The 22,418-nt window shown below is 36.0% G+C and overlaps 2 protein-coding genes across 6 annotated transcripts in view; both read right to left on the bottom strand.

Annotated features, from left to right (window-relative positions):
* Nca (neurocalcin homolog) overlaps nt 1-22,418 on the bottom strand; it is a 363,134-nt gene that overhangs the window by 53,236 nt on the left and 287,480 nt on the right. The gene's annotated exons all lie outside the window — the stretch shown is intronic.
* The window catches only part of LOC144472965 (neuronal calcium sensor 2), a 102,775-nt gene that overhangs the window by 30,451 nt on the left and 49,906 nt on the right, over nt 1-22,418 (bottom strand). For all 5 annotated transcript variants that reach the window (XR_013494479.1, XM_078186452.1, XM_078186449.1 and 2 more), the window contains one exon: nt 6,977-7,095. Coding sequence is in view for 4 of the 5 variants with exons in the window: in XM_078186452.1 (XP_078042578.1) it covers nt 6,977-7,087 (111 nt within the window). In the remaining variant the exon portion in view is untranslated. The remainder of the gene's footprint in view (nt 1-6,976; nt 7,096-22,418) is intronic.

Genomic DNA, 22,418 nt, shown 5'->3' with positions numbered 1-22,418 from the left:
TTAACAAATTCAGCTATCGCTCTGCAAATTGGTAACAATTGATAAAATCATTCCCCCTCGCGATGCAAGCGAGCCAAACTTTCCTTCGCGTAATAAATATTATCTTTTACAATGTAACTGGAATAATATGCTGGAACAAGGAACTTTTGTACGTATATCGAGTGATAGTGTTATCAAGAGTACGGATGAACGAACGAGACTGACTCGAGAGAAATGGGAATGAAACTATGAGGGTGGCAGTGTCAAGGGGCAATGGGGTAGCAGAGAAAAAAGGAGAGAGAAAATACGGATCCCTATGGCGGTAAGGGAGAAAGGGTTTCGAAAACAGGGAGAACAGGAAGGTAGAGGAGTAACGCACAGAAAAACGATAATAGGACGGAAGAAGCGGAGAATGGGTGCAGCGTAGAGCGCCGGGAGGGGGTGCTATTAGGATACTAAACGACCTGGAAAGAAGAGGGCGGATGGTCGGACAAAGTGTGCAGAGGAATGAAAAGAGTAGTCGAACGGTACTGTGAGAATGGAGAGTGACGTATAAAGAACTCTTAGAAATTAGGAAGAACAGATAGGAAGACAGGTTGACAAGAAAACTAAATGAAGCGAAAGAATTTGAAACTTCGAAATCCTCGTTGACAATATTCATAAAATAAGTTAATGTAACAAATTAACGATGATAATAAGGGTGCACGAAGAAAACGAAGCTAAGGTTCATGCATACGACACGCAGAATTAGGTTAGGGATCGAAATGTTAGAGAAATTTTGGCAAACAAAAGACTGGACATGAATCAACGTTATAAACGAGGCTTCCAGCATTCTCCTCAGAGACATGGAAAATTGCTTCAGAGCAGAAGGCGCGAAGGAATGTGGCCGGATGGTATTTCAACATCAAGGTATTCTTTTGAAAGTACAAAGTGCATTCGCCATGAATAGATTTGTAACAGGGCTGCCCGAAATGTGCTACTTCTGAGATTAATACGGACAAATGAGATTTCCAGCTATTGAACAAATTATAATCATAAGCAGTATCCAAAGCTTGCTAGAGAAGAGAAGCAGAAAGAAAATGTCGTTGACAAGGCAAAGAAATTGTGCGAATGAACGAATTTCGGTACCGTAGATTCGCGTTCTTCGAAAAATAACGGAATAAGTAGACGAATAGAGGAATTACTGAAAGGCGGAGGATGAATAATATGGATGATTTGGAGCATAGAGTGGGCAAGTTGAATGGGGTCTTGAAGTGGAAGAAAATGTGACCTGACAGAATCGTGTGAACGATAACGATGATACATGGAACGGTACTGTGCAGTCGGAGAGAAAGGTGGCAGGTGCAGAGTGAACATGAAAAGTTGGGGGATGATGCGGATGGAGAGGTAAACGACGTGGCAAAGAAATCAGCTGAGCGTGGAAGGGGTAACAAGATTTTAAGAAATTGAGTTGCGAGATGGGTGAACCGCATTACCGAACGAATGTACATATGAGAAAATGAAAAATAAGTAAAAGCTGTTCTACACAAAATTTACAAGGAAGAACGAGGGTAATTAGTGGGAAGAACAATTGTTGAAATATTCAAGAATGGTCGACAAAATTAGATAAGATGTAGAGATACCAAAAAAATATAATTAATAATACACTGCCGTTCTATTTAAAATATTACGTATTTCAAAATAAATTGTGCAACATCTGGATAAATAAAGTCCCATTATTATCAAAAGGCAATAAAACATTATTATGCTCTAATTAAAAAATAATTACAATTGCTTTAATATAGGAATTGCCTAAAAGTATTAAGCGAGCACTTAAATCTCTCGAGAGAAAGGGGAAGGCGAATAAAAAGCAAGACGCAGGTGCGGAAATGCACTGATGCGAAATTAAGTTTAAGCAGGAGAAGATGCAGAATGTGTGAGAAAACCCACGAAAAAGTTTGAAACATATAGTATGATATTTAAATGAGAGGAGATAAATATAGGAAAAAGGAAAGAGATGGTGGTCGTTAGCGAACAAATGAGAATAGAATGAGCGAAAAAACATTGGAGAAGCGTGAAGCGAGAGAAAAGAACAATATAGCTTTTAAATAGAACGGATGTACAGGGTGTTCCAAAAAGTCTAACAATCCGAAAACACCGCAAAAAGAAGTATGTAGTTAGAAAGAAAAGAAGATGATTGTGTATAGGTGAATTCAATAAGTTGTAGATAATATAACAGTTTTATATTGTTTAATAGCTTTTTTTCTAATAAATCCCAAAACCGTATAGGTTACACTTCAATTAATGCATTAACTTAAATTTCTTAAAATTATAATTTGCGACATTCGTCCTTTTAGCTATAGAACTATGCGCATCGCTGTATAATTTCTGTACGTCATTTCAATTTTGGGAACTTGCTTTTGGGCAAATCGGGCTGTTTCGGGTGGATAAGAGATTTTGGATTCAGATCTGATTCCGTTCGGATTGAACGGTTCGGGTAACACCGATGATGCATTCGGCTAAATTCGGTCACGTCCGCTGAAATCCGCCTGTTGCAGAACTTCGCCGAGTTTCCGGATACTCGCTTGATGTGGATCCGGATATTTCGCAATGACGAACGATATTTGGGATTTAATCAGATTGTCGATGAAACGTACCAGCGGATTATGTCGAGCGAATTCTAAATTCTACGGAGTCTAGCAAACCTTTTATTTAAGATACTGAACGTATAGACTGCGAATCTTATTGCAGAATAAAAGTTGTTTGCATCGATTTCAATAAGCAGAAATTATTATAAATAGATATCACTCGTTCCATGCACTGGATTATTTTCACAGTCGAAACGGTATAACAGAGTATAATAATATTAAATTATTAATTTTCATTTATGGTGAAACTGAAAAATGCTTCCATATAGATATTAAATGAGGATACAAATTATATTTAATATAATTGCATTCTGTGATATAATTTCTGTTATAATTTCTGTGATTTAATATAATTGCATTCCTGCAAAACCGAAATTGGTTTTATGAAAAAGTAAGTTGCATTGTTATGCATTATTTTTGTATAATTATAAAAATAAAACATAATAAAATATAATTCTTTTACACATGTGTAATGGTACATTTTAATTGTAGTCGATTTCTTTACACCATAGATGTTGCATATTTGCCCTCTATACGCGTATACTTTCATGGATATATCTACATAATTATTTTCGATAAAGTTTCAATGGACGGTAAAAATTCCAATTCCGTTCTTGTCGTTATTAATCCCATTTCTTTCCGCAGAGTCTTGAGAAACTCTGATCGATCATTGAACAATGTACCGAAGTTTCTGCTCCCTTTCTTTCTCTGTTACGTTCTGTAAAAGTATTTTTCACGTTCGCGTCCTACGTAGTTCGGGCTTCCTTTCCCTTCTGTTCCTGGCAAGATGCGCGATCGAACAGTCGATTTGTCTCCTAACTTAAACTTGCATCAAACAGGACTTGCAATTTAACTCCGCGAAAGATTGCGGAAGGTTCGAACTTACGACGAGACTATTTCGAAGCGACAATCGTTGAGTCTAGTGAAATTTTGGACAGAACTGGAATGGTGTTTCAGCATTACTTTTTTGCATCAGGAATTGAGAAAGGAATTGAAACATTCAATGTAACAATGTAAACATTTTCTCACATGATTTTCATTCATTCAAACAAGACGTTAAATAATTTCTTTTCTGGATCTCAATGCTCCATGAAATATCATCGATATTAATTCTAGAATTAATTATTAAACAATGTATTCTTCTTAGAATTTCTCCTTGACAGTCTCAGCAACGTCTCATTTCTGCCCTCTTAGTTTCGCGATGCTAATTAGTAATGAGCTGGTTTTCGAGGAATAATGACGAAGGAAACAGACCGAAAGCAAGTGAGCACTTATGTGTGTTCGTATACGAGAGGCATGCTCAAAGTAAGCTGTAGAGTTTAAACACTCCGTTCTACTTCTAGCCACATTGTCTTTTTCCGTAAGTTATTTTTGCAAAAAATTCCGAAGGAATATTAGAACTATTGTCGAATTCGGCGTTAACACGCAACATTCAACCACTAAAATGCCTACATAGTTAAAGCAATTTCATTAATTAAAGAGAAACTAGAAAGTTAATATTTATCATAGGGGGTGGCATTCCAACCTTTTTTGCATCTGAAATATTCTAGTCAAATTCAATTTCTACAAATATGCTACAATAAAAATAAATTTTCAAGATTGATAAGAAATTGCCTACAAATTACCTTGATAACTCCGGAAAAAAGGGATAACAAAAAAATTGGTGTACTCATCTTAAAGCTCTCTTTAAGCCGTATTGTTTTAGCTGAGAAAGCTTCCTCTTTTTGCTTTCAAGTAGTTGGAGAGTTGCAAAAATGTAGCACAGAAATACAGAGAAGAGGACACAAGGCTTAAATGGATGAACTGCAAGTAGAATAGATCAAATAACACGCCGCCGTGAATTAAACATCGGGTAACTTCCAACAAGAATGGTATCAAGTATACATTCTCTGGCAAGATCGCAGAATGCTTAAGTGCGGGATGCAGCGCGAGCTGTTGACGCGGAGGAAATTTAAGCAGCAAAGTAGGAAATCGTTTACATCACAAATGTAACGCCAATACCCGATAGGAACGGCTTCTTGATTTCTTATTCGCTCGTCCCCCTTAAGAAAATTCTGACAACGAGAAACGTCTTCCTCGCTAGACATCGCGATAAAGGAGAATGGCAGCAGCGGGGCGTCATGACGCATGATCTTTCGGTATTTTCTATGCCGCATACGCGGTGCCGGAATGTCTGGAACAACGTTCTCTGAGATCACGCTCTGTATTTGTCGCTCAAGTGATCGACAGCTTGAATCGCATTAAGATCGACCTAGCGAATGCGAATAGTTATTACGAAACGGCATTAGCTGCTCAAGTGATTTCTCTGTAACATGACTCCTAAGCAGCTGAGAGACGGTTTGTTCTCCGCGGATGCTTCATTCGTCGATTTATCGTCGGCTTATTCTGCCGCAGCGGATCATGCTGGTGAATTTGCAAGAAACCGTGGACAATGCTAATCGTTCGATAATTATTGCTTTTCGAGTCCGTACGCGTTAAAATTTTTTTATGTGAGATTATATTTTGTATTATGCATGATACCGAATTAATTTTGTGACAACTTGACGAGAATTCAAGATTTATCAAAAGTCAATTTTTATAGAAAATTATTAAATATGTCTTATAATCGTTCTGGTAAAAATTGTGTTAGATAGAGACTGTTAAAAGGTATTTTTTGACAGTTTTAATAGATATAGCGTTGAGAATATGACATAATGGATTCACTGGTCTGCGACGGCCTTCCATGGTCAACGGTCCATGGCAATGGCAATTTGATACTACGCTGGATAATACCGTACCGCTTGTTCTGTTCAATAACTCAGAAAACCGTAATTTACCGCAGGTAAATCCAACGGAGATTTGTTTGGTAATCTCCAAAGTCCACTTTAAAAAAATATGACCACTTGACCTCACTTGACGAACAACTGTTTCATTGGCTAAAGGCAGGATATGTATACAGGGTGTCCCAAAATCGTGATATTTCCAGGGAATGAGGACTTCTTAAGGTTATTCGAAGTAACTACTACTACGGTAGCATATGAAAAATGAATACCGTGTTAAAAATTAGTATCATGCTCTGCTTGCGTATAAATAAGATCCGTTGCGTAGTCGTACTCGTGTTCATGATTTCGGAGAAATTCACTTCTGCGCGGCTATGGAGGAGTTGGAATTAACGTCTCTCGTGACGAACGCAAAGTCGGTAAATCCTGGGGATAAAGGTGTGAAACATCTTGGCTGTATTCGAGTCTTATAGAGCCGGGACACGATCTTCCAACACGTAAAGATGGCGGAGCGAATCGATGCTGTGTAGGAGGAACTGGAACTACTCCTTTCCTGCGAATTTTCCTCCCAAAAACTGACGTTGCCGCCAGACGAATTTTTCACGTGAAATTCTCTTTGAGCTAGCGAATTTCTCTCGCAGCACTCAGGCAAGCTTCATTTAAAGTTAAGGCGAAAAGAGTGTCGTAAAACACGAGCCACTTTCCATATCGACCAGGGAAAGCTGCCAGTTAGACGTGAGACAACACACGGCGCACAGTCGCGAACACGATGCACGCTCCGCGACAAAAAGACATTCAAAATTAACATGATTTTCACTTATTTGATGTTACGAGCAAGGTTTTCTTCTTACACGCGCTTGCGAGATATACCTTTACAAATACACATTCATACATCCACACACACATGAAATAGAATTCAATATTCTATTTCCTTTTTTTACCCGCGTGTGTTGATAATAAATGGAAGTTTATGGTTTATTTACTTTACACTGAGCCCCACGTTCCTTTAAATTATAAGGAACAGTATTTTACGCTAACAAGCTTTTAGTAAATTTCGCGTTTCAAACTAACGCGTTTGATCGGAAACTTATTGACAGGCGATGTATAATGGGCATTGCCTTTATGGCAGAAGTATCCGAGAAAGAGTTGAATGACTCGGGTTAACTTATTCCTAGACCTTTTCGCGCTAGTCCTCTTGGATACGTTTATCTTACCCTGTGCCAGCAAATTGTGGCACAGATCTTTGGATCGTTTAATTCTTCTGATCGACGAGCTAGCTCGCTTCACAGCCATTTCAATATAGAGACGACCGTATCCTACTCAGCGTTCACAGAAACTCGATGAAATCAAAGGAATTGATTTAACAAAACATAGACCGAGATCTTACCATTTATGATATTAATTGCTATATATTTTATAAGCTTTAGCAAAATACAAGTGCCCGCACTAATTATTGTTAATTTAATATAGATTAATAATTACAAAGATCTCAAGCAAATTTTATATAATATATATAATATATTTTTTCTATTTCCCGTTACATAGTAGAACAGAAAAGTGAAAAGAACACCATTTTATTCTGCATATTATATATTGTAATACTGTACTTACTTTGAATCCTTTATACCATTCTTTTATAGTCGCCTCGTCATATCTCGTATGCGACTTCAAGAAATCCATATCCTCTTTGCTCAACTTGTCTTTGCTCCCAAAACAACCCATTTTGTAATCTGTAACAATAAGTAATTAAAAGATTAAAGTAATATAAAAATGTCATTGCATTATTTTGAAATTGGTAAAAATTATATAAAAAAGAATGAACTTCTCGTTTATATTGAGGTAGACAATTTTTATTTTGCCTAAAACTCCACATTCTATTTATTACTGTACGTTCTACTATCACGTGCAAAGTTTTGACTTTCAATTTAATAGGGATTCAGCCACTCCTAGAACGTTTAAATGCAGTACCTTGTACAGTCTCTCGTACAAAGGAATTTTATGCATAAAGGATGTCTACGTAGGAAGTTGCAGAACTGAGGGGCGGGGAGCGTAGCTAAGCAGAATGTTATTTTACTTGTAAAAGTAAGCCAAGAAAGGAGGATCAAATTTTGTCGTTTGTAGCCTCTCCTTTTCGAGAAAATCTAGTTGAAAACTCTGTCGAGTATGCAAGTGTTCGAGTTTGCCAAAAGTAGAACCGTGTGTCACGAACAGACCCGTTACCTGCGTTCCATTCAATGGCGTGTGTAGTCGACGAATTTCCAAACTCGAGTTACTTCGAAACGATGCTAGAAAGTGGACATTATTATTCTTTTCTTCGATGCACCATTGCTCGCAGCCTTTTTACCGTTTCTATGGCTGTATTGCTCTACTATTTTACGGCATTTTATGCGAATTTCACAATAACCGAAATAACTTATTATTCGAAATCGTTTTATCCCAGGTGAGATAAATTATTACAAACAGTTATTTCCTCGTTTTTATTTAAAATAAAATTATTTCAAGTTTCTTTATTTCTATCATTGGGCCGGAAATTTTTAAACATCGGATTGGTTCTCGCAATCATTTTTGTGGTCTCATATCGAATATACAAGCACAGTTGAGAGTGTTATCTTTTGGAACATTTGGTGCTGTAGCAACAGGCAGATTAAAATGACTCGAAAACTGTCGGGCGAGGGTTAAAACAGGCTCTGGAACTCTGAATGAGGATGTGGTTTTGTAATCGGTGTAGAGGAGGTGTAGCTAAGCCTTAAATTATGAGAGCTCCGAAAGAGGCTGCGGCGCGTAAGTGGGTGTGGCAGACAGAAGAAGATAAATAACGCAAATGAGAGTACACTTTTTTTCGCTCGTTGTATGACTCGCAAGCGTCTATTGTGTTCATTAGCCGAAACAAGGGACCACGGTCATATCTGAATTTACACTTGTTTGTACGTTAAAGTTTCTCTTGAAAGTCGCAGTTCGTCGGTGACGAGCGTTGTGTTAGTCGCATTAACACGTTGACTGCTGTGAAGTAGAACATCGCGCACAAATAAAAAAGTTTCTTTTTAAGTATTATTTTTATTGCGAGGCTAATTTGGTAGTCGCAAAATGCTGTTTACTTGTAGTATATATACAAGGTATCTCAAAAATGTCCAGAATCCAGAAATGGGAGGTTCCTGAGGTCACTTGCAGTCACTTTTTTGTTTAAAACATTTTTCTTCGGGGCATCGTTAACAGGTTATTAACAAAAAAATATTGACCAGTGAAAAGCGTGCTCCATTGGCGTGAGGCAGCCGAGTTAACGGGCGGACGAAGTCCAATTCGGTCCATTGACTCGGTTGGTTCGCACCAGCTAATTGGTCAATGTTTTTCTTTAATAACTCGTTAACAATGCCCTGGAAAAAATTTTGTAACGGAAAAAGTTGTTTGAAATTACCTCAAACAAGGGAAGCAGAAAGGGTGAAACAAGAATTAGTTGAAAAGAGTGCCGAAAGCAAACGTGTGACAGACAGAAGGAGGACATGTAAAAAGAAATAATGGAAGAAAAAGTACAATAAAAGGAAGTTGCACCGAAAGTGGAAGAAAAGGAATTTGAGGTTGCCAGTAAATAGGTTGCAACAAAGGCGACAAGACTGCTGGAGGGGGAATAGAAACGCCTAAAGAGTAAGGAAAGACGTTGAAAAAAGGTACGTTTTAGAGAGAGAGAGAGGGAGAGGGGGAGAGGGGGAGAGGGAGAGAGAGAGAGAGAGAGAGAGAGAGAGAGAGAGAGAGAGAGAGAGAGAGAGAGAGAGAGAGAGTGCAGAAATGTGAGGGACCTGTGTGCGTGCTAATTTTCAAGGTAATGAAACAACTGAAGAGGAACATAGAAAAGACATAAGAAAAGATAAAAGAAAACGTAGCTGCTCCTGGGAAAAGTAGAACAGAAATGACAGATAATGAACGTGAATTCGGGGATACCGCAGGAACTGTAGAAAACAAGGAAACAGAAACGCTCAAAAATAATTTCAAGCATGACAGTCGCGAGCAAGGGTCGGAATAAAATGGACAAACAAAATAAGAGGGGAGAAATGTACAAACTCAAATCATAGCGAGAAAGAAAGCAATTTTATCTAATCAAACAATTGTCTCGTTTTATCAGAGATATTAAGAGCGAAGGAGTGCTAAAACTAGTATAGTTAACTTAATTTTATTAATTTCAATTTCCAAATAAAAATGACGAACGAGAAGAAAATTAGTCCCTTACATTATAGTTTATGAAACTCGTCGTTAGTGCAGGCACACGCGCATCTTCTGCAGTTCACCAGCATGAATGTGTATCCCGCATCGCAATTATGATACACATCGCCACGTACACGCGTGGCAGGGTTATTTAGTTAGCGGGTATTAAGCGATGTGCTGCACGCATTGCGATTGTTTCGTCCTCGAGTGCTACTTCCACATTTTATAAATTAAGTACACGTAAATTAGAAACTACGTTCCGGGGATTGCGAATAGATGACATTTAATCAAATGAAATTTCATTACATTTTCTGTGATGCACCCGCGCAAACAATTGTCGACGCTTCCGCTAGCGTGTTTATTCGACCTATTTATTTTGCTTATATCGGTTTCCAATATTTCGCTCTGAATCGATCAATATGACCGAAAGTCTGTATATCGAACACACTCGAACATTTTATTACCAGGCTACGGATTTTATGCATTTGCGATAAATATGGGTAGTTGCAAAAAATTTAAAGAATTTAGAAGTGCCATTGTATTACTTATGATCTACTAAAATTACTTTATGAAAATTTCTATTTAGTTTCTATTTCTTGCAATCGATGTAGACAATTATTATTTTGCATAAAAATCTGCAGTCTATTTATTACAATGGGTAATTCGTCAGTTGATAAAACAATGTGACACAGTCATAAGAAATTATGGGGAATATTTAAAAAATATAATTCCCTCTAATAAAAGTTAGATTAAATAATTTGTGCACTCAATATTGGCTCTTTCATGGGTTTGACTCTCGTGACATCCAGGAGCTTTATATTTCGCGCTTCTGCAACCTTGTAACTATGCAATAATTCGTCTAATCCCAAAGAAGTTTGATTTTTACGTTTAGTCCGTCTGCTAGCTAATAAAATGTGAGCGTAGGCTGCTTGCGAGTTAATTCGCTAAGAGGTATACAGGGAATGGCCACGTTTCAGGCCACATGCTGCACAACTTAGGGCTGACAGTCGCGACGAAGCGTATGGAAATAGAATTATTTTAGACTTATTTCTTTGTTTGTACGTACAGATCCGCTTTAAAATAGCCCTACTTTAATATTAGCCGCAATTGTACTGTTGGATGCTAGAAAGCCCTCGACGTAAATACAAACACCCTCTCTAAGTAACACGTTTAATCGAGGCATCGGAGGGAAAAACATCTTAACTCGAATTCAGTTGCTTTTCCGAATTCGCCTAATTTCATTCTTCGATCTTTTTCATATGTTCAAGTATACAAAATTCTAGAATACGCGTTCACAGTTTGCTAGTCAATGACCAATGTTTTTCGAACAGTGCTGCGCTTGTTGCACGGTATTGAATTTCCCTCGCGTTCCCGACGAAATAATTGAAACATGTCGCTAGAATCAGATTATATTTTTTAATTATTTAGCACGCAATTGAAATGGTACGCTAGGTAGAAGCTATATTGGATATAAAAATAGAACAGCTTGTAAAGAAAACTTTAAGTCTACTAAATGTTTCAAAAGGTGCTACGAACAATTTTTTGCATTGAAATGTAATTTTAGACGAAGATAATAATAAAATTAAAAATTCATTAACAACATATACATTGTTTTCCGTGTAATATTTCAATATTCGAATGCGATAAAACAATGATATAAATTCTAATAACAAATAATTGATTATTTGAACACTTCTGTAATTAACATCTTTATTTCATTTTTATTTACTTATTTCCGTTTCAACCTCTATTTCTAAAGAAATAATTAGCTTTCTTATTAATCAGATAACGATGACTGAATATTTAAATTTCCCGTTGATGAGTATTTTCAATGATCCCGGTTCTACGGTATATCCTCATTAAGTGCCGCGGGATTTCGGACGATGAGGTTCATTCGTATTATGCGTATAATCACTATACGTATTATGAATTGATTCCCTGCCTCGTTAGAGAGTATAGCAATCAGTGGTCTGTAAGTAAGCCCGATCCAGACATATAATCGATCCCACAGTGAATTTGCCGGTGAACTTGCAAAAAATTCATTACATGAAATATATACCAAACGATTGCTACATTAATACATATATAATTTCGTAGATGGAGGATCGCATAAATTAGAACGGTTAATGTCAAGACAGAATAGATGATCACTATACCCCTGGGTATTAGAATAACTTGCTCCTAGAATTACATAATTTCTATCCATTGAACATTGATATAACAAAGTAAACGATTTTTAGGTACATTTTTGTTACACGGTTTTTAGAAAATTATTCTGGTAATATATAATAACATGGAGTGCTTCATTTTTTTTTTCACTTCATTACTAACATGCGAATACATTTACTATTCAATCAATGTGCATCTGCTTCAAGTATAACAAATTCACTCTGCAGCAGATTTTTCGTAAATATTTAACCGTACTTATCCGTGTCCGCTGCATGCATAAACAATTTTTATAATGAGGTCAATCCGTTTATGGAGTACTTTCTGCGAAAAGCAACGCAGAAAAAAAAATTGCTGCATCCTCTGACGTGCAAATTTATTAGCAGTGCCATGTTCTCATGAAGTGACATGTGGCACGACAAGTTGACAGGCTTGTCAAAAAACTGTTTGGCAAGTGGTTGTTTGTATCATAATTAAAATAAAGTAAAGCATCAGAAATCCTTAGTGTGCTATCATTTTGTATGTACCCAACCATATGTTTATATTTTTTTACGCAGAGTTCGCTGAAATCACGTGAAGGCATGTTATGGTTCCATATTCGTATGACGTAGGGTTTACATATCACTCCGAATTTTCGAGCTATCTTCACAATGCGGAATTAAAGATAGCACATGCGTGCTATCTTTTTGTTTGGGAGTGTACATTTGTCTGCAACCGTACTGTTAGAGTCAAGCCAGAAAAAGCGCATAGATAAATATCTTATTGTCTCCAAAAGAATTTATGTGATCAGGTAATACAACTTAAACCTGCTCTAGACACCACTTGGCGGGTCCAAAATGGATGTTGTCATATAATCTGCGATAAATCGGCTCAAGAAGATCGTAGATCACTTCCGTTTGGTTCGTTGGAAAGCTGAAACTTCCTTCTTGATAGCCATGGTAGTTTCTGTCGCGAAAAAAAATTTTACAACTTTTCATGGAAGCTCGAAGTTGAGCCGAAGTTTGCTTGCCTGGATTCTAATAAAAAAAATAGAAACGATAAAAATGGCTCAGGTCCTCTAAAAGAGCAGACTTTCCCCTTTAAAATGAGCCTAGGATGATCTCCGTGCGATTATTTTGAGCGAAATTACAGTAGCGCGAAGATAGAGCGATTTTTAATGTATCTTTAATTCTTTACGATTGAAGCAAGAATTAGATGTCATGTTAAAATTTATAATAATTTATTAAACGTTGGTGAATTTAGTAATACCAATATTTTTTAGATGCCAATAAATTCAATGATATTATTTTATGAAATACTATTTTGAATAACATAATTTTTTAAATACCAATAACTCTGGTAACATAATTTTGATATTTAGTAATACAATTAATCAATTAAAGTGAAAAGGATTAATATGTATGTTTTTTGTCGCAGTTTAACGTTTTCTGGAATTTGTCATCACTTTACATGTCTAAAAATAATACCTGCTAAATACATGTGATCATACTTACTGACCGATGTTTACTTTTTCCAGCGAACTAAACTGTTGGTTTTGCGCTGATAAAACGCAATGCCATTAGCAGAAGAAAGAGCAAATACCAAGGATAATTCTAGAGTTCCAGGAATTTCATTCCGATATTTAATTGTTACACGCTCACCGAAAAAAGTTAACAAACACGTTCCACACATGCGCATCATTATTTACAATAAAATTTTGTTTAAAAAATTTTATAATTAGTTACTTTAATGAAATTTTATATAGCAATACATATAATTAGATATTTTAATGAAATATAATCGAGGTTCTAGCATGTTTCGTCTATTACAATATACAATAATATAATCGATATAAAATTATTGCTATGTTTAGAAATAAGTTTTATTTCAAACAATTTGGAAGAGTAGGACCGACTTTAGTCTTGTTCTGTCTTCTAGTCTTTATTTTTTTGCCATTCTTAGAAGGACAGAAAACTGTTCTTAGCAAGTGAATCACGTTGGTGACACTGTGCCAGTATGGTATCGAAACTTTCAAATGCGTTTCTCTCGAAACTATTGCGACAAACACAAAATCTTTTACGATTTTGTCTCACTAGATACCGCTATATTATTTCTATGTAAAATTGCGTAATTAGATAATAATTTAGTATTTGTTAATTTGTACTACTTTTTCCAAAATGGGCGTCAAATCGTTGTTCAAATTTTGTTATTTTTTTCTTTATTTTCAACTAGTCACTTTCAAGAAATACGAGTGATTTCGAGGGCTTTTAAAAAAGTGTTTCTGTTTTAAAAGGTGTCCAAATATTAATGCGAGTCACTGTAGATAATTTCGGCAATAGAAAGCGGGTCCCCAGTGGACGATGCATCTAAAGAGAACCGCCAACAATAGGCGTGAAGGCAACGCGTTGTATATATGGACGAATTATATATGCGAAAACTCCGAGGTAAATTTGTGGACGTTTGTAAATGTTGAAAGGAGGGTGAGGAGTGAGTGACATGAAAGTGCAGGCACGCGCAGATACAGAGAGCTAAAATAATGTCGTAACGAGCGGTCGATACGCGGTCCGAATGAAGAGAGTTTCGAGAAAGGAGGCGACTTTTCGATGAGTTGCTCGGCCAGGTAGGTAGTTTCGTTCGCCACGTTCGTAGAATGGTATTCGGATAGTTCGTGACTGGATTAAGAATTAGTTCATTGCGGTATGATGGTGTAAAGTTAAAGAGTTAGGCATGGTTTGCTCCAGGTGCTCCGTTTCGGCCGGAAACTGCGCAACCTATGGCATAACTCGCTTCTACTTTGTTTCCAGCAAGCGAACATACTCAATGCACACAATGATGGGCCATAAATAGCCCAGCGATAAGCAAATTCGCGTTTTTATAGGTTCATTTGCAACGTTAAGCACAGCGCACGGAAATGCATTCTGCTCATTCATGATTTTATGGGGTAACAAAGCTGCCAGCGCTGAGAATGCACCAAGTCGGCGAATTAAAAATCTGTTGGTATCGAGCAAATACAAACAGCGCTAACAATTTTTCCAAGTATCAATCAATTCAGTATTGCGATCAATTTATTAATACAGTTACTTGGTTAGAGAGTTAAACTAACTCTTTATTTATTTGTACAATATTCAGATAATAGAGAAAGCTTGCATGCAGTTTTTAATGCATCTAGTAAGATGTTAATTACAAATTATATTATATCATTGATCCAAATCGTATGGTGTAGATTTTTTACTATTGTATTTTGTAATTTAATCATAATTAGTACGCAATATATGTATAATAAAGTGCTCGTACATTACGTGTATAATGTATATATGTATACAAGTAACTGTATTTTTAATAACTCCAATTAATTGTATCACAACTATATTGCATTTTTATGGCACTTCATGAAAATGAAATAGAAACTACCGTAACAATCATAAATCATTAAAACCACAATTATAATTTACAAAATGTTGATTTAATAATAAAGATTCTTATCTAACATGTGAACTGTATGAAATTATTGAGTGACCTGTGTGAAAAAGTTATATGGATTGTGTGAAATAATTATGTGAACTTATTCTGTACACGAAAGGCATACGTTATATCCAATATAAATAATTTGTACTCAATTTAACACTGAGTATACTTTGACAAACAATAAATATTACATAAAGAATCTGAAGCAATATCTGAACACATAAGAAATCGGATATACATATACCAGAAGATTTAAAATCTATTGACGATGATTGTATAATTTTCGAAAGTCTATAATTAAGACTGTTGAAAAATACTGTTGTAAAATAATTTAAAATTCTATTAATAAATATAGTGTAGTGTTACGTCCTACTGCACTAATCCAATATACGTTATAAAGTACAGTTCGGGAGTACCTAGTCGGGTTTTATGGCGGCGGGCCTTGTGCTTGGGACCTCCGAAACTGGCTACGGCGTGGGCCTGTCACCCGTACTTTCGAAATCTACCTACCAACCGTCCCAAGGCACATGGTACGCCACCGGTCGCGGAAGACGGCACGTTTGGGACGCGGGGCAATTAACAATATTGCACCCTAGAGACCCCCTGGAAGGAATCGCGGTGCCACCTCCTCAGTCCCCAAACGTCGTTCCTTGCGACTCCGCGTCACTGGCATGGGCCCATCGCGATTGGACAGCCCTTTGCAACACCCACCCTTGAGTCGAAGGGGTAGGGAGGACCGAGGTGACGTCGAGGGTGACTTTCGGTCTTCCCAGCAGAAATGGAATAGAAATAGAAAAACCTACATCTACATCTTTCCACTATCTGCATCAAGCTCCAAAACACACGCGCCCACTATCAACTTTGTATTCGTGCGGAAAAACCATCGGTGAAATAAATAAGTTCAATCTCCGAACAAGTGTTGGTCGATTCTCCGATTTCGAAGAAGAACCCGCATCTCTTTTTTTTGGGAAACTCTCCCGTTGTGTCGTGCCGACATAACAGTAGAAAGTGTCTTTATTTATTTCGATTTACTCATTTATATGATATGATATGATATGATTAAATAATTAGAAAAACAATAAAACCCTTATGTCGGACAAAATGGCTGACTACACATACCTTTCAAATTGTTCACACTTTGAAGACTCTTTTATAGGAAAAGATTGAATAAATTTTTTGATACGAGCATAAATTATAATGAAAATGACTAAAATCTACATAAATTCAGTGTTAGCATTCTTATAGAGTAACGCACGTGTCAGTCACTTTCCCTTCACGGTAGGTTCGATGTTACAAAATATGACTTGATAAAACACGAATAAATGCGAGTGTCCCATAGTTGACGAAGCTATGGACATGGAGAAAAACTGGATTTGACGGAAACCCTTGACCTGTTACAAATTGATGCGTTTTTGCGATTATGCGAGTGCAATGCGGTAAATGCAATGGGTCGGTAACATGTCGCATTAGAAACGGTATCCTTGTGTAGCAACGGACGACGATGAAACACCGTGAAACGCGACGTAAATGTAGGACGTAATTAACACAACGCACACATCAAGCGATCTCGTTCCACTGTAAAGACGACACCGATCTATGTTAATGGAATTGCGTCTGTTTACTTAGCTATTTGCAGGATTAAGCTCTTACCCACGGGATTAATGATGCGTCCGGCGAACAGATATATTTTTAATCACTGGGAAAGCATTATAACGATGAAAGGGTCCACCAATTTCATTGACATGATCGGTACGTACGTGTGGTTAACCAGCGAGTTTTCTATAGTGATTTTTGTTAAGAAACCCGTTTTTCAAGTAAAAAAATAATTTAATAACATCACTAAAAGACTGCAAAATTCCTAAAATCGCTATCTTATGTCCCTTATATGGAACATAGGAACGGTCTAGAGATCTCCTTCGCATTTCTGCTAACGCGAAAAATACGCATATTACGTATGTAAATATGTACATTACATAATGCTCTCTTCATGGTATGCAAATTTTGTGTACACCGTTTCCATCGAAACCATCTGTTACATGCAATGAAGACGTTCAAACGAGAGCAATGTTTTTGTTTCATTTTGCACAGCTGTGCAAGTTCAAATGCAACAGCGGTGGGGACATTAGTATTCGAATAGTTTCGAATATATATTTAACTAAAATAATTATTCGAATTAATTGTTTTCAGTCGAATATTTTATTCGAATAATTCTTTAACTTTTATTCGAATAAGTCTTTAATTTATATTCAAATAATTCATCAATTTATATTCGAATTAGTCTTTCATTCATATTCGAATAAATTATTCGAATAGAGATTGTAAAATTATTCAAATAATAATGCGAATTGATCGATTTTCCTTGCATAATGTTTTGAGCATATACGTGCTGTAAATATGAATCCTGAAATGTACGATGACTTTCGCTGTACGTGTTTAATTAATTGTAAAAATTAACATCGAAGACATTAATCAATAAAATGTGGGTAAACGCTATATTCTATAATTGTTGCTGATATCGATTATTTTCCGAATGAATACTTGTACAATTCAATTCTTATTCAAATAACAACAACTAATTATTCGAATGAATGTTGACTCCAATAAAATTCAATTTGGATAAATTGTCACCTAGATAAATCCGTATTCGATTGAATACTTATTCGATCATGTGAAATAAATTTTGATACGTTATAATGCTTATCTTTGATCCATAATCGAAATAAAATGTTACCCAAACTTGGAATGCAACTGGTTCACATGCGCAATGCAGCTCTCATTATGTCTAACGACAGGAATAGAAAATACGGTTTTCTTTGTACAGATACGAAGTAGCTGAAGTATGGAGTGTAAATTAAACGAACCGTCAGGTCTCATTTTCCTTAGGGACCGCCGATTCTTTAGGTTCAGCTTCACAGATTGACTCAACGGAAATGGTTCTTCTTTGTGCGCATGCCCAGAGAGAAGAAGAACCTGCGGTCTAATTGGCTCCCCCTCTCTCGCTCTCGTGTTCTGTCTTTGTTCGTGTATACCTATGTAGAGATAATTCACTTCGCGGCGACCGCATGAAGAGACTGCTGACGTTTATGCATTTATGGCATGTATGAATTTGAAAAACCAACTCCAGGTGGAAATGAGTCGGCCAATCAGATACCAGAACACGAATAAAATAGGAGGTCTTTTACTCGTCGGAACGCCGAGCCATTTCTCCTAATTTTTAGCCGCTTACGCATTCATGTAACAATAGTAATCGAGATCAATAGTATTTCTAGGCCTGCTTTTAGCTGCGCGAGATTATTTGATGGAATTGTAAGTGCGACGAGAATTGTAATAAGATGGTTCAGTAGTCAATCAGTGTACAACTGATATACAATTGTAGACACATTGTATCTTTTACGTTGTTACAAATATTCGAACAAAAGCTTGTCGAAACATCACGTTTTTATAACTGTATTATTCTTTCTGCTATAGAAATATACAAATATGTTAAGTTTTTCTACAAACATCACCAGAAATGTAAAAATTTCTTGAATCTATTATAGTTATTCATTGCACTTCGCTTGAATTCTAAATGAATTCTAAATAAATTCAAGTGAGTTTTATTATAATACATGATTGGATACAAGATTGTAGTCAATCGTTTTCTTTAAAAACATTTTTAGCATTCCAATAATTCTAAAATAATTAATTGGAAACGGACCGGTTGACCACAATGGTTCGGATTGGACGATTGAACAGTGAATGAAATTTCTAAGTTACTGCTGTTTCCTGCAATAATTGCATAAATGTTTATTTTGCATAAAGTTCCGCAGGCTATTGAAAATGGTTTCACAACATTATCAATTCAATTCACAATACGCACTTAATTATTCCAATGTTTCATGCCGCTCACGTATAACGGGGATTCCATGAACAACAGCGGTTACTACATTCTGAACGAATACCATAGACTTTCGAACTTAACGTGACCCCAGAGAAAAGGTCCCACAAAATGAGACCGATTGATTTCCATGGACAATTAGCTTCAACAAATTAGTAGGTCAATGATGTTGATCGTAAATTTCTCAGAGTGTGCGAAACGTGCTTGGAATTGAACGCGGATTCAGCCGGGACGTAAATCCGAATCACTTCTACCCTTTGCTAAACCGTGCAATGCTCTATAATAATTTTCCAAAGGTTACCGCTGACGTCTGCGAAAGTTTCGCGAACATGTGGCTGACACTTCGCAAATGAAGGTTGCCTATATATCTGTCGCTCTTATTGTCGCAAATAAAAGACTTAACATGGAAGGCGTGGAAATTCGCAAGTTTCGATTCCATTTGGATTCCGAATATGTACAATATATGTAATGATTTTGATTATGTTATTTATTGAGTCGTTTGTAACTTTATACAAATTCGTTATAATTTTATATAAATTTATTGTTGTTAAATGTGGGTGTATCAATTTTAACTTGCTAAAATTGTTAAAGAAAAAATCAATTTGCATTTGATTTTAATGTTTCGCAATTGATGTATCAAATTTTTCCTTTGCAAAAGAATCGTCTAAGTCAAACCTAATAAATATAAGGTCAATTAAAGTGTTATTTTTCTTGTACCATTAGTAATCATCAATTGAGAATAATGTAACAATATCCTGTTTATCATAAATGCATAAAACCCGCGCTATATTTATAACATCGAGGTATACTTGACTTTGCGAACGAAATGAACAATGTATCGATATTCACTTTATGTTTCATTTATTTTATATTCCTTATTATTCTGCAGAGACAAGAGTGGCATCCAAAATACCGAGAGAGTCTATTCCTCAGAGTAATGTATGTAGTCTCCTTCGAAAAGTAGCGTGCTCATCGCATACTGTCATACACGCGTATAGTTTTCCATATATTAAAGCTATTGACACGAAGATCAGCATATGTAACACGGTTACAAACCGCTGTCCTAGTATTATCCGAGTTTACGTCTGCTGTGCATTACTGAGAATTAATAGCCCCGACCATACAGGATCGGTAAGTATATCACTACGGAACGTCCATCTGCACAATTGCATTGATACGTTAGGGCTCGTTAAATTCACAGTGGCGCGATCTGTTACCATCGAGTGACTACGTCATCTGCAGGCAAGTACAACGTAATCTAATATGTCATCGAAGATAAATGGCGAAGCATCCATTGTCGCTAACAGACGTCTCTGCAAACGCGTCGAATCTTAAAACTTCACGGAACTACCTACCTACCTACCTACCTACCTACCTACCTACCCCTCGCTGCGAATACTCGATCGAAATCAGAAACATCTGAGAAAACGAAAAATTCTGATGCATGACGAACTGAAGTATTTGCACACCTTTTGCAACACTGTTTTCAAAATTCAACTAAACAAATTGAATTTTTCTTAACTGTTGAATGAACTAATTTATTGTGCAATGGCTACATTACATTTCTTAAATTTTTCTACTACCTGCAATGATAAAAAGGATAAAAATTCCAAGTCATCCCAATAATACTACAAAGAACACTGCCCAACATATGAAGCATGATTAAACTTATTTTTTCAGAGGTAAAATTATAAGAGTAAAATATGCATTTTGTATTTAACCCTTCTTTGCATGATTTTTCCTATTTTTTTAAAATAAATCAGGTTGATGTAATTAATGCTCTAGATTAAAGGAAAAATATTTAAAAAAATCCTAGTATAAATAAGAATTTGAATTATTTAAAAAACAGTATGATGGAAATTTACATCATTATGCATTGTTACATATATAGCTCAGTGCTAAATAAATCAAAAGATATTGTTTACTTATTCTCCTTTATTCTAAATGATAATTTAAAAAACAATTATTATTTTTATTCAAGCACAAATTAACTCCACATTTATTACACGAAATTGTGGAATAGCCTTTACATTTGGGAATTTTACACAAACAGTGGAATGACAAGTTCTAGGCTTGTTAATTGACAGTGACGTTTGCTATTTTTTGACAACTGCGTTTTGTTGTACGCAATAGTCATTTATAAAGTTGCCAGCAACAACAAATTTAAAGTTTACAGTTTTTGAGTACCTTTTTTTCTTCACTAAATGTTATGATTGAAATTTCCATCATCATGCAAAGAAGGGTTAATGGCTTAATATATTAATCGAAATATGTATACCGCTCTTTATAAAAAGATAACGACGATCTTCGTATTATGTAAAATGTATAAAATCAATATTTTTCAATATCTTTATAACGGAACATATTTTTGTTCCTTCCATATAACATACTAATTGATTAATAAACGTAGGCGTCTGATTAATGTTTTCAGACCGAAAATATTCAAAGATATTTGAAAGAAACGGAGCTCACGATTAAGCGTGAAAGAAAAGCTGTAAAAATCTTTAATGCTTTATAAATCGTTGGAAATGGCTGCGTTATGAGCTGCACAAACAAAATTCCTCCCATGGAGCAGCGTTAAGTGGAACGGTGAATGCGATTCCGAAGTCGTTCCATTGAGTAGTGACCAGCTCTCTTTCCGGCACCGACGAAACTTTATTCTACTGGCAAGAAAAGTTTACGATCCGGATGAGCGGTTTTTTCATGAAACCTGAAGCGAAATGTAGGGCGAGATCGGTGCAAACAAAGCCCCGAATATTACCTGCTAACGCTCCCCGCCATTGTTGTAAAACGTGACATTCGTTTTGGTATGCCGCAGCTTACGTTCGAAATACTCGGCCGTAATAACGGTAACAAAGCTTTGTAGCAGCTCTCTTCTTAACGGAGACAGTACTGTGGTAAACAAATTATTTTTAACTGCGCAGAGATAATAGAGCAATTTCATTAGAGTACATTTGTTGATATTTCATCTTTTTTCTTTACTCTAAGCTCATATTAATATCAAGTTCATTAACGATCATAGTAGATTCAACAAATTCAACCATGCACTGATATGTTGGAGTCATGAGTGATTTTAACTCTATTTTATTTTAACGTCTACTACTCTAATTTTTAATAACAATTATCATAGAAACCACGAATTAAATGTTTGAAAAAAAAATGGATACTATCAATGAGTAAATATTATCAATCAAAGGTGCCTTAAATTCGTGCCGTTGCTAATCGAGTATGAAACAATTGAATATGAGTTAGTCTTACGTTTTCAAAATTTTGTGGATTAAAAGTATGATATGAAAATTAAAAAAACTAGAGAGATTCGTGACGCTTTAATTTAAGTGGAAAACTTGAAGCTGCTTGGACAGCTCTGCCACG

Source organism: Augochlora pura, chromosome 7 (assembly GCF_028453695.1).
Source record: "Augochlora pura isolate Apur16 chromosome 7, APUR_v2.2.1, whole genome shotgun sequence".
Classification (NCBI taxonomy): domain Eukaryota; kingdom Metazoa; phylum Arthropoda; class Insecta; order Hymenoptera; family Halictidae; genus Augochlora; species Augochlora pura.
The sequence above is the reverse complement of the archived record's forward strand: the minus strand, read 5'-3'. Positions and strand labels throughout refer to the sequence as shown.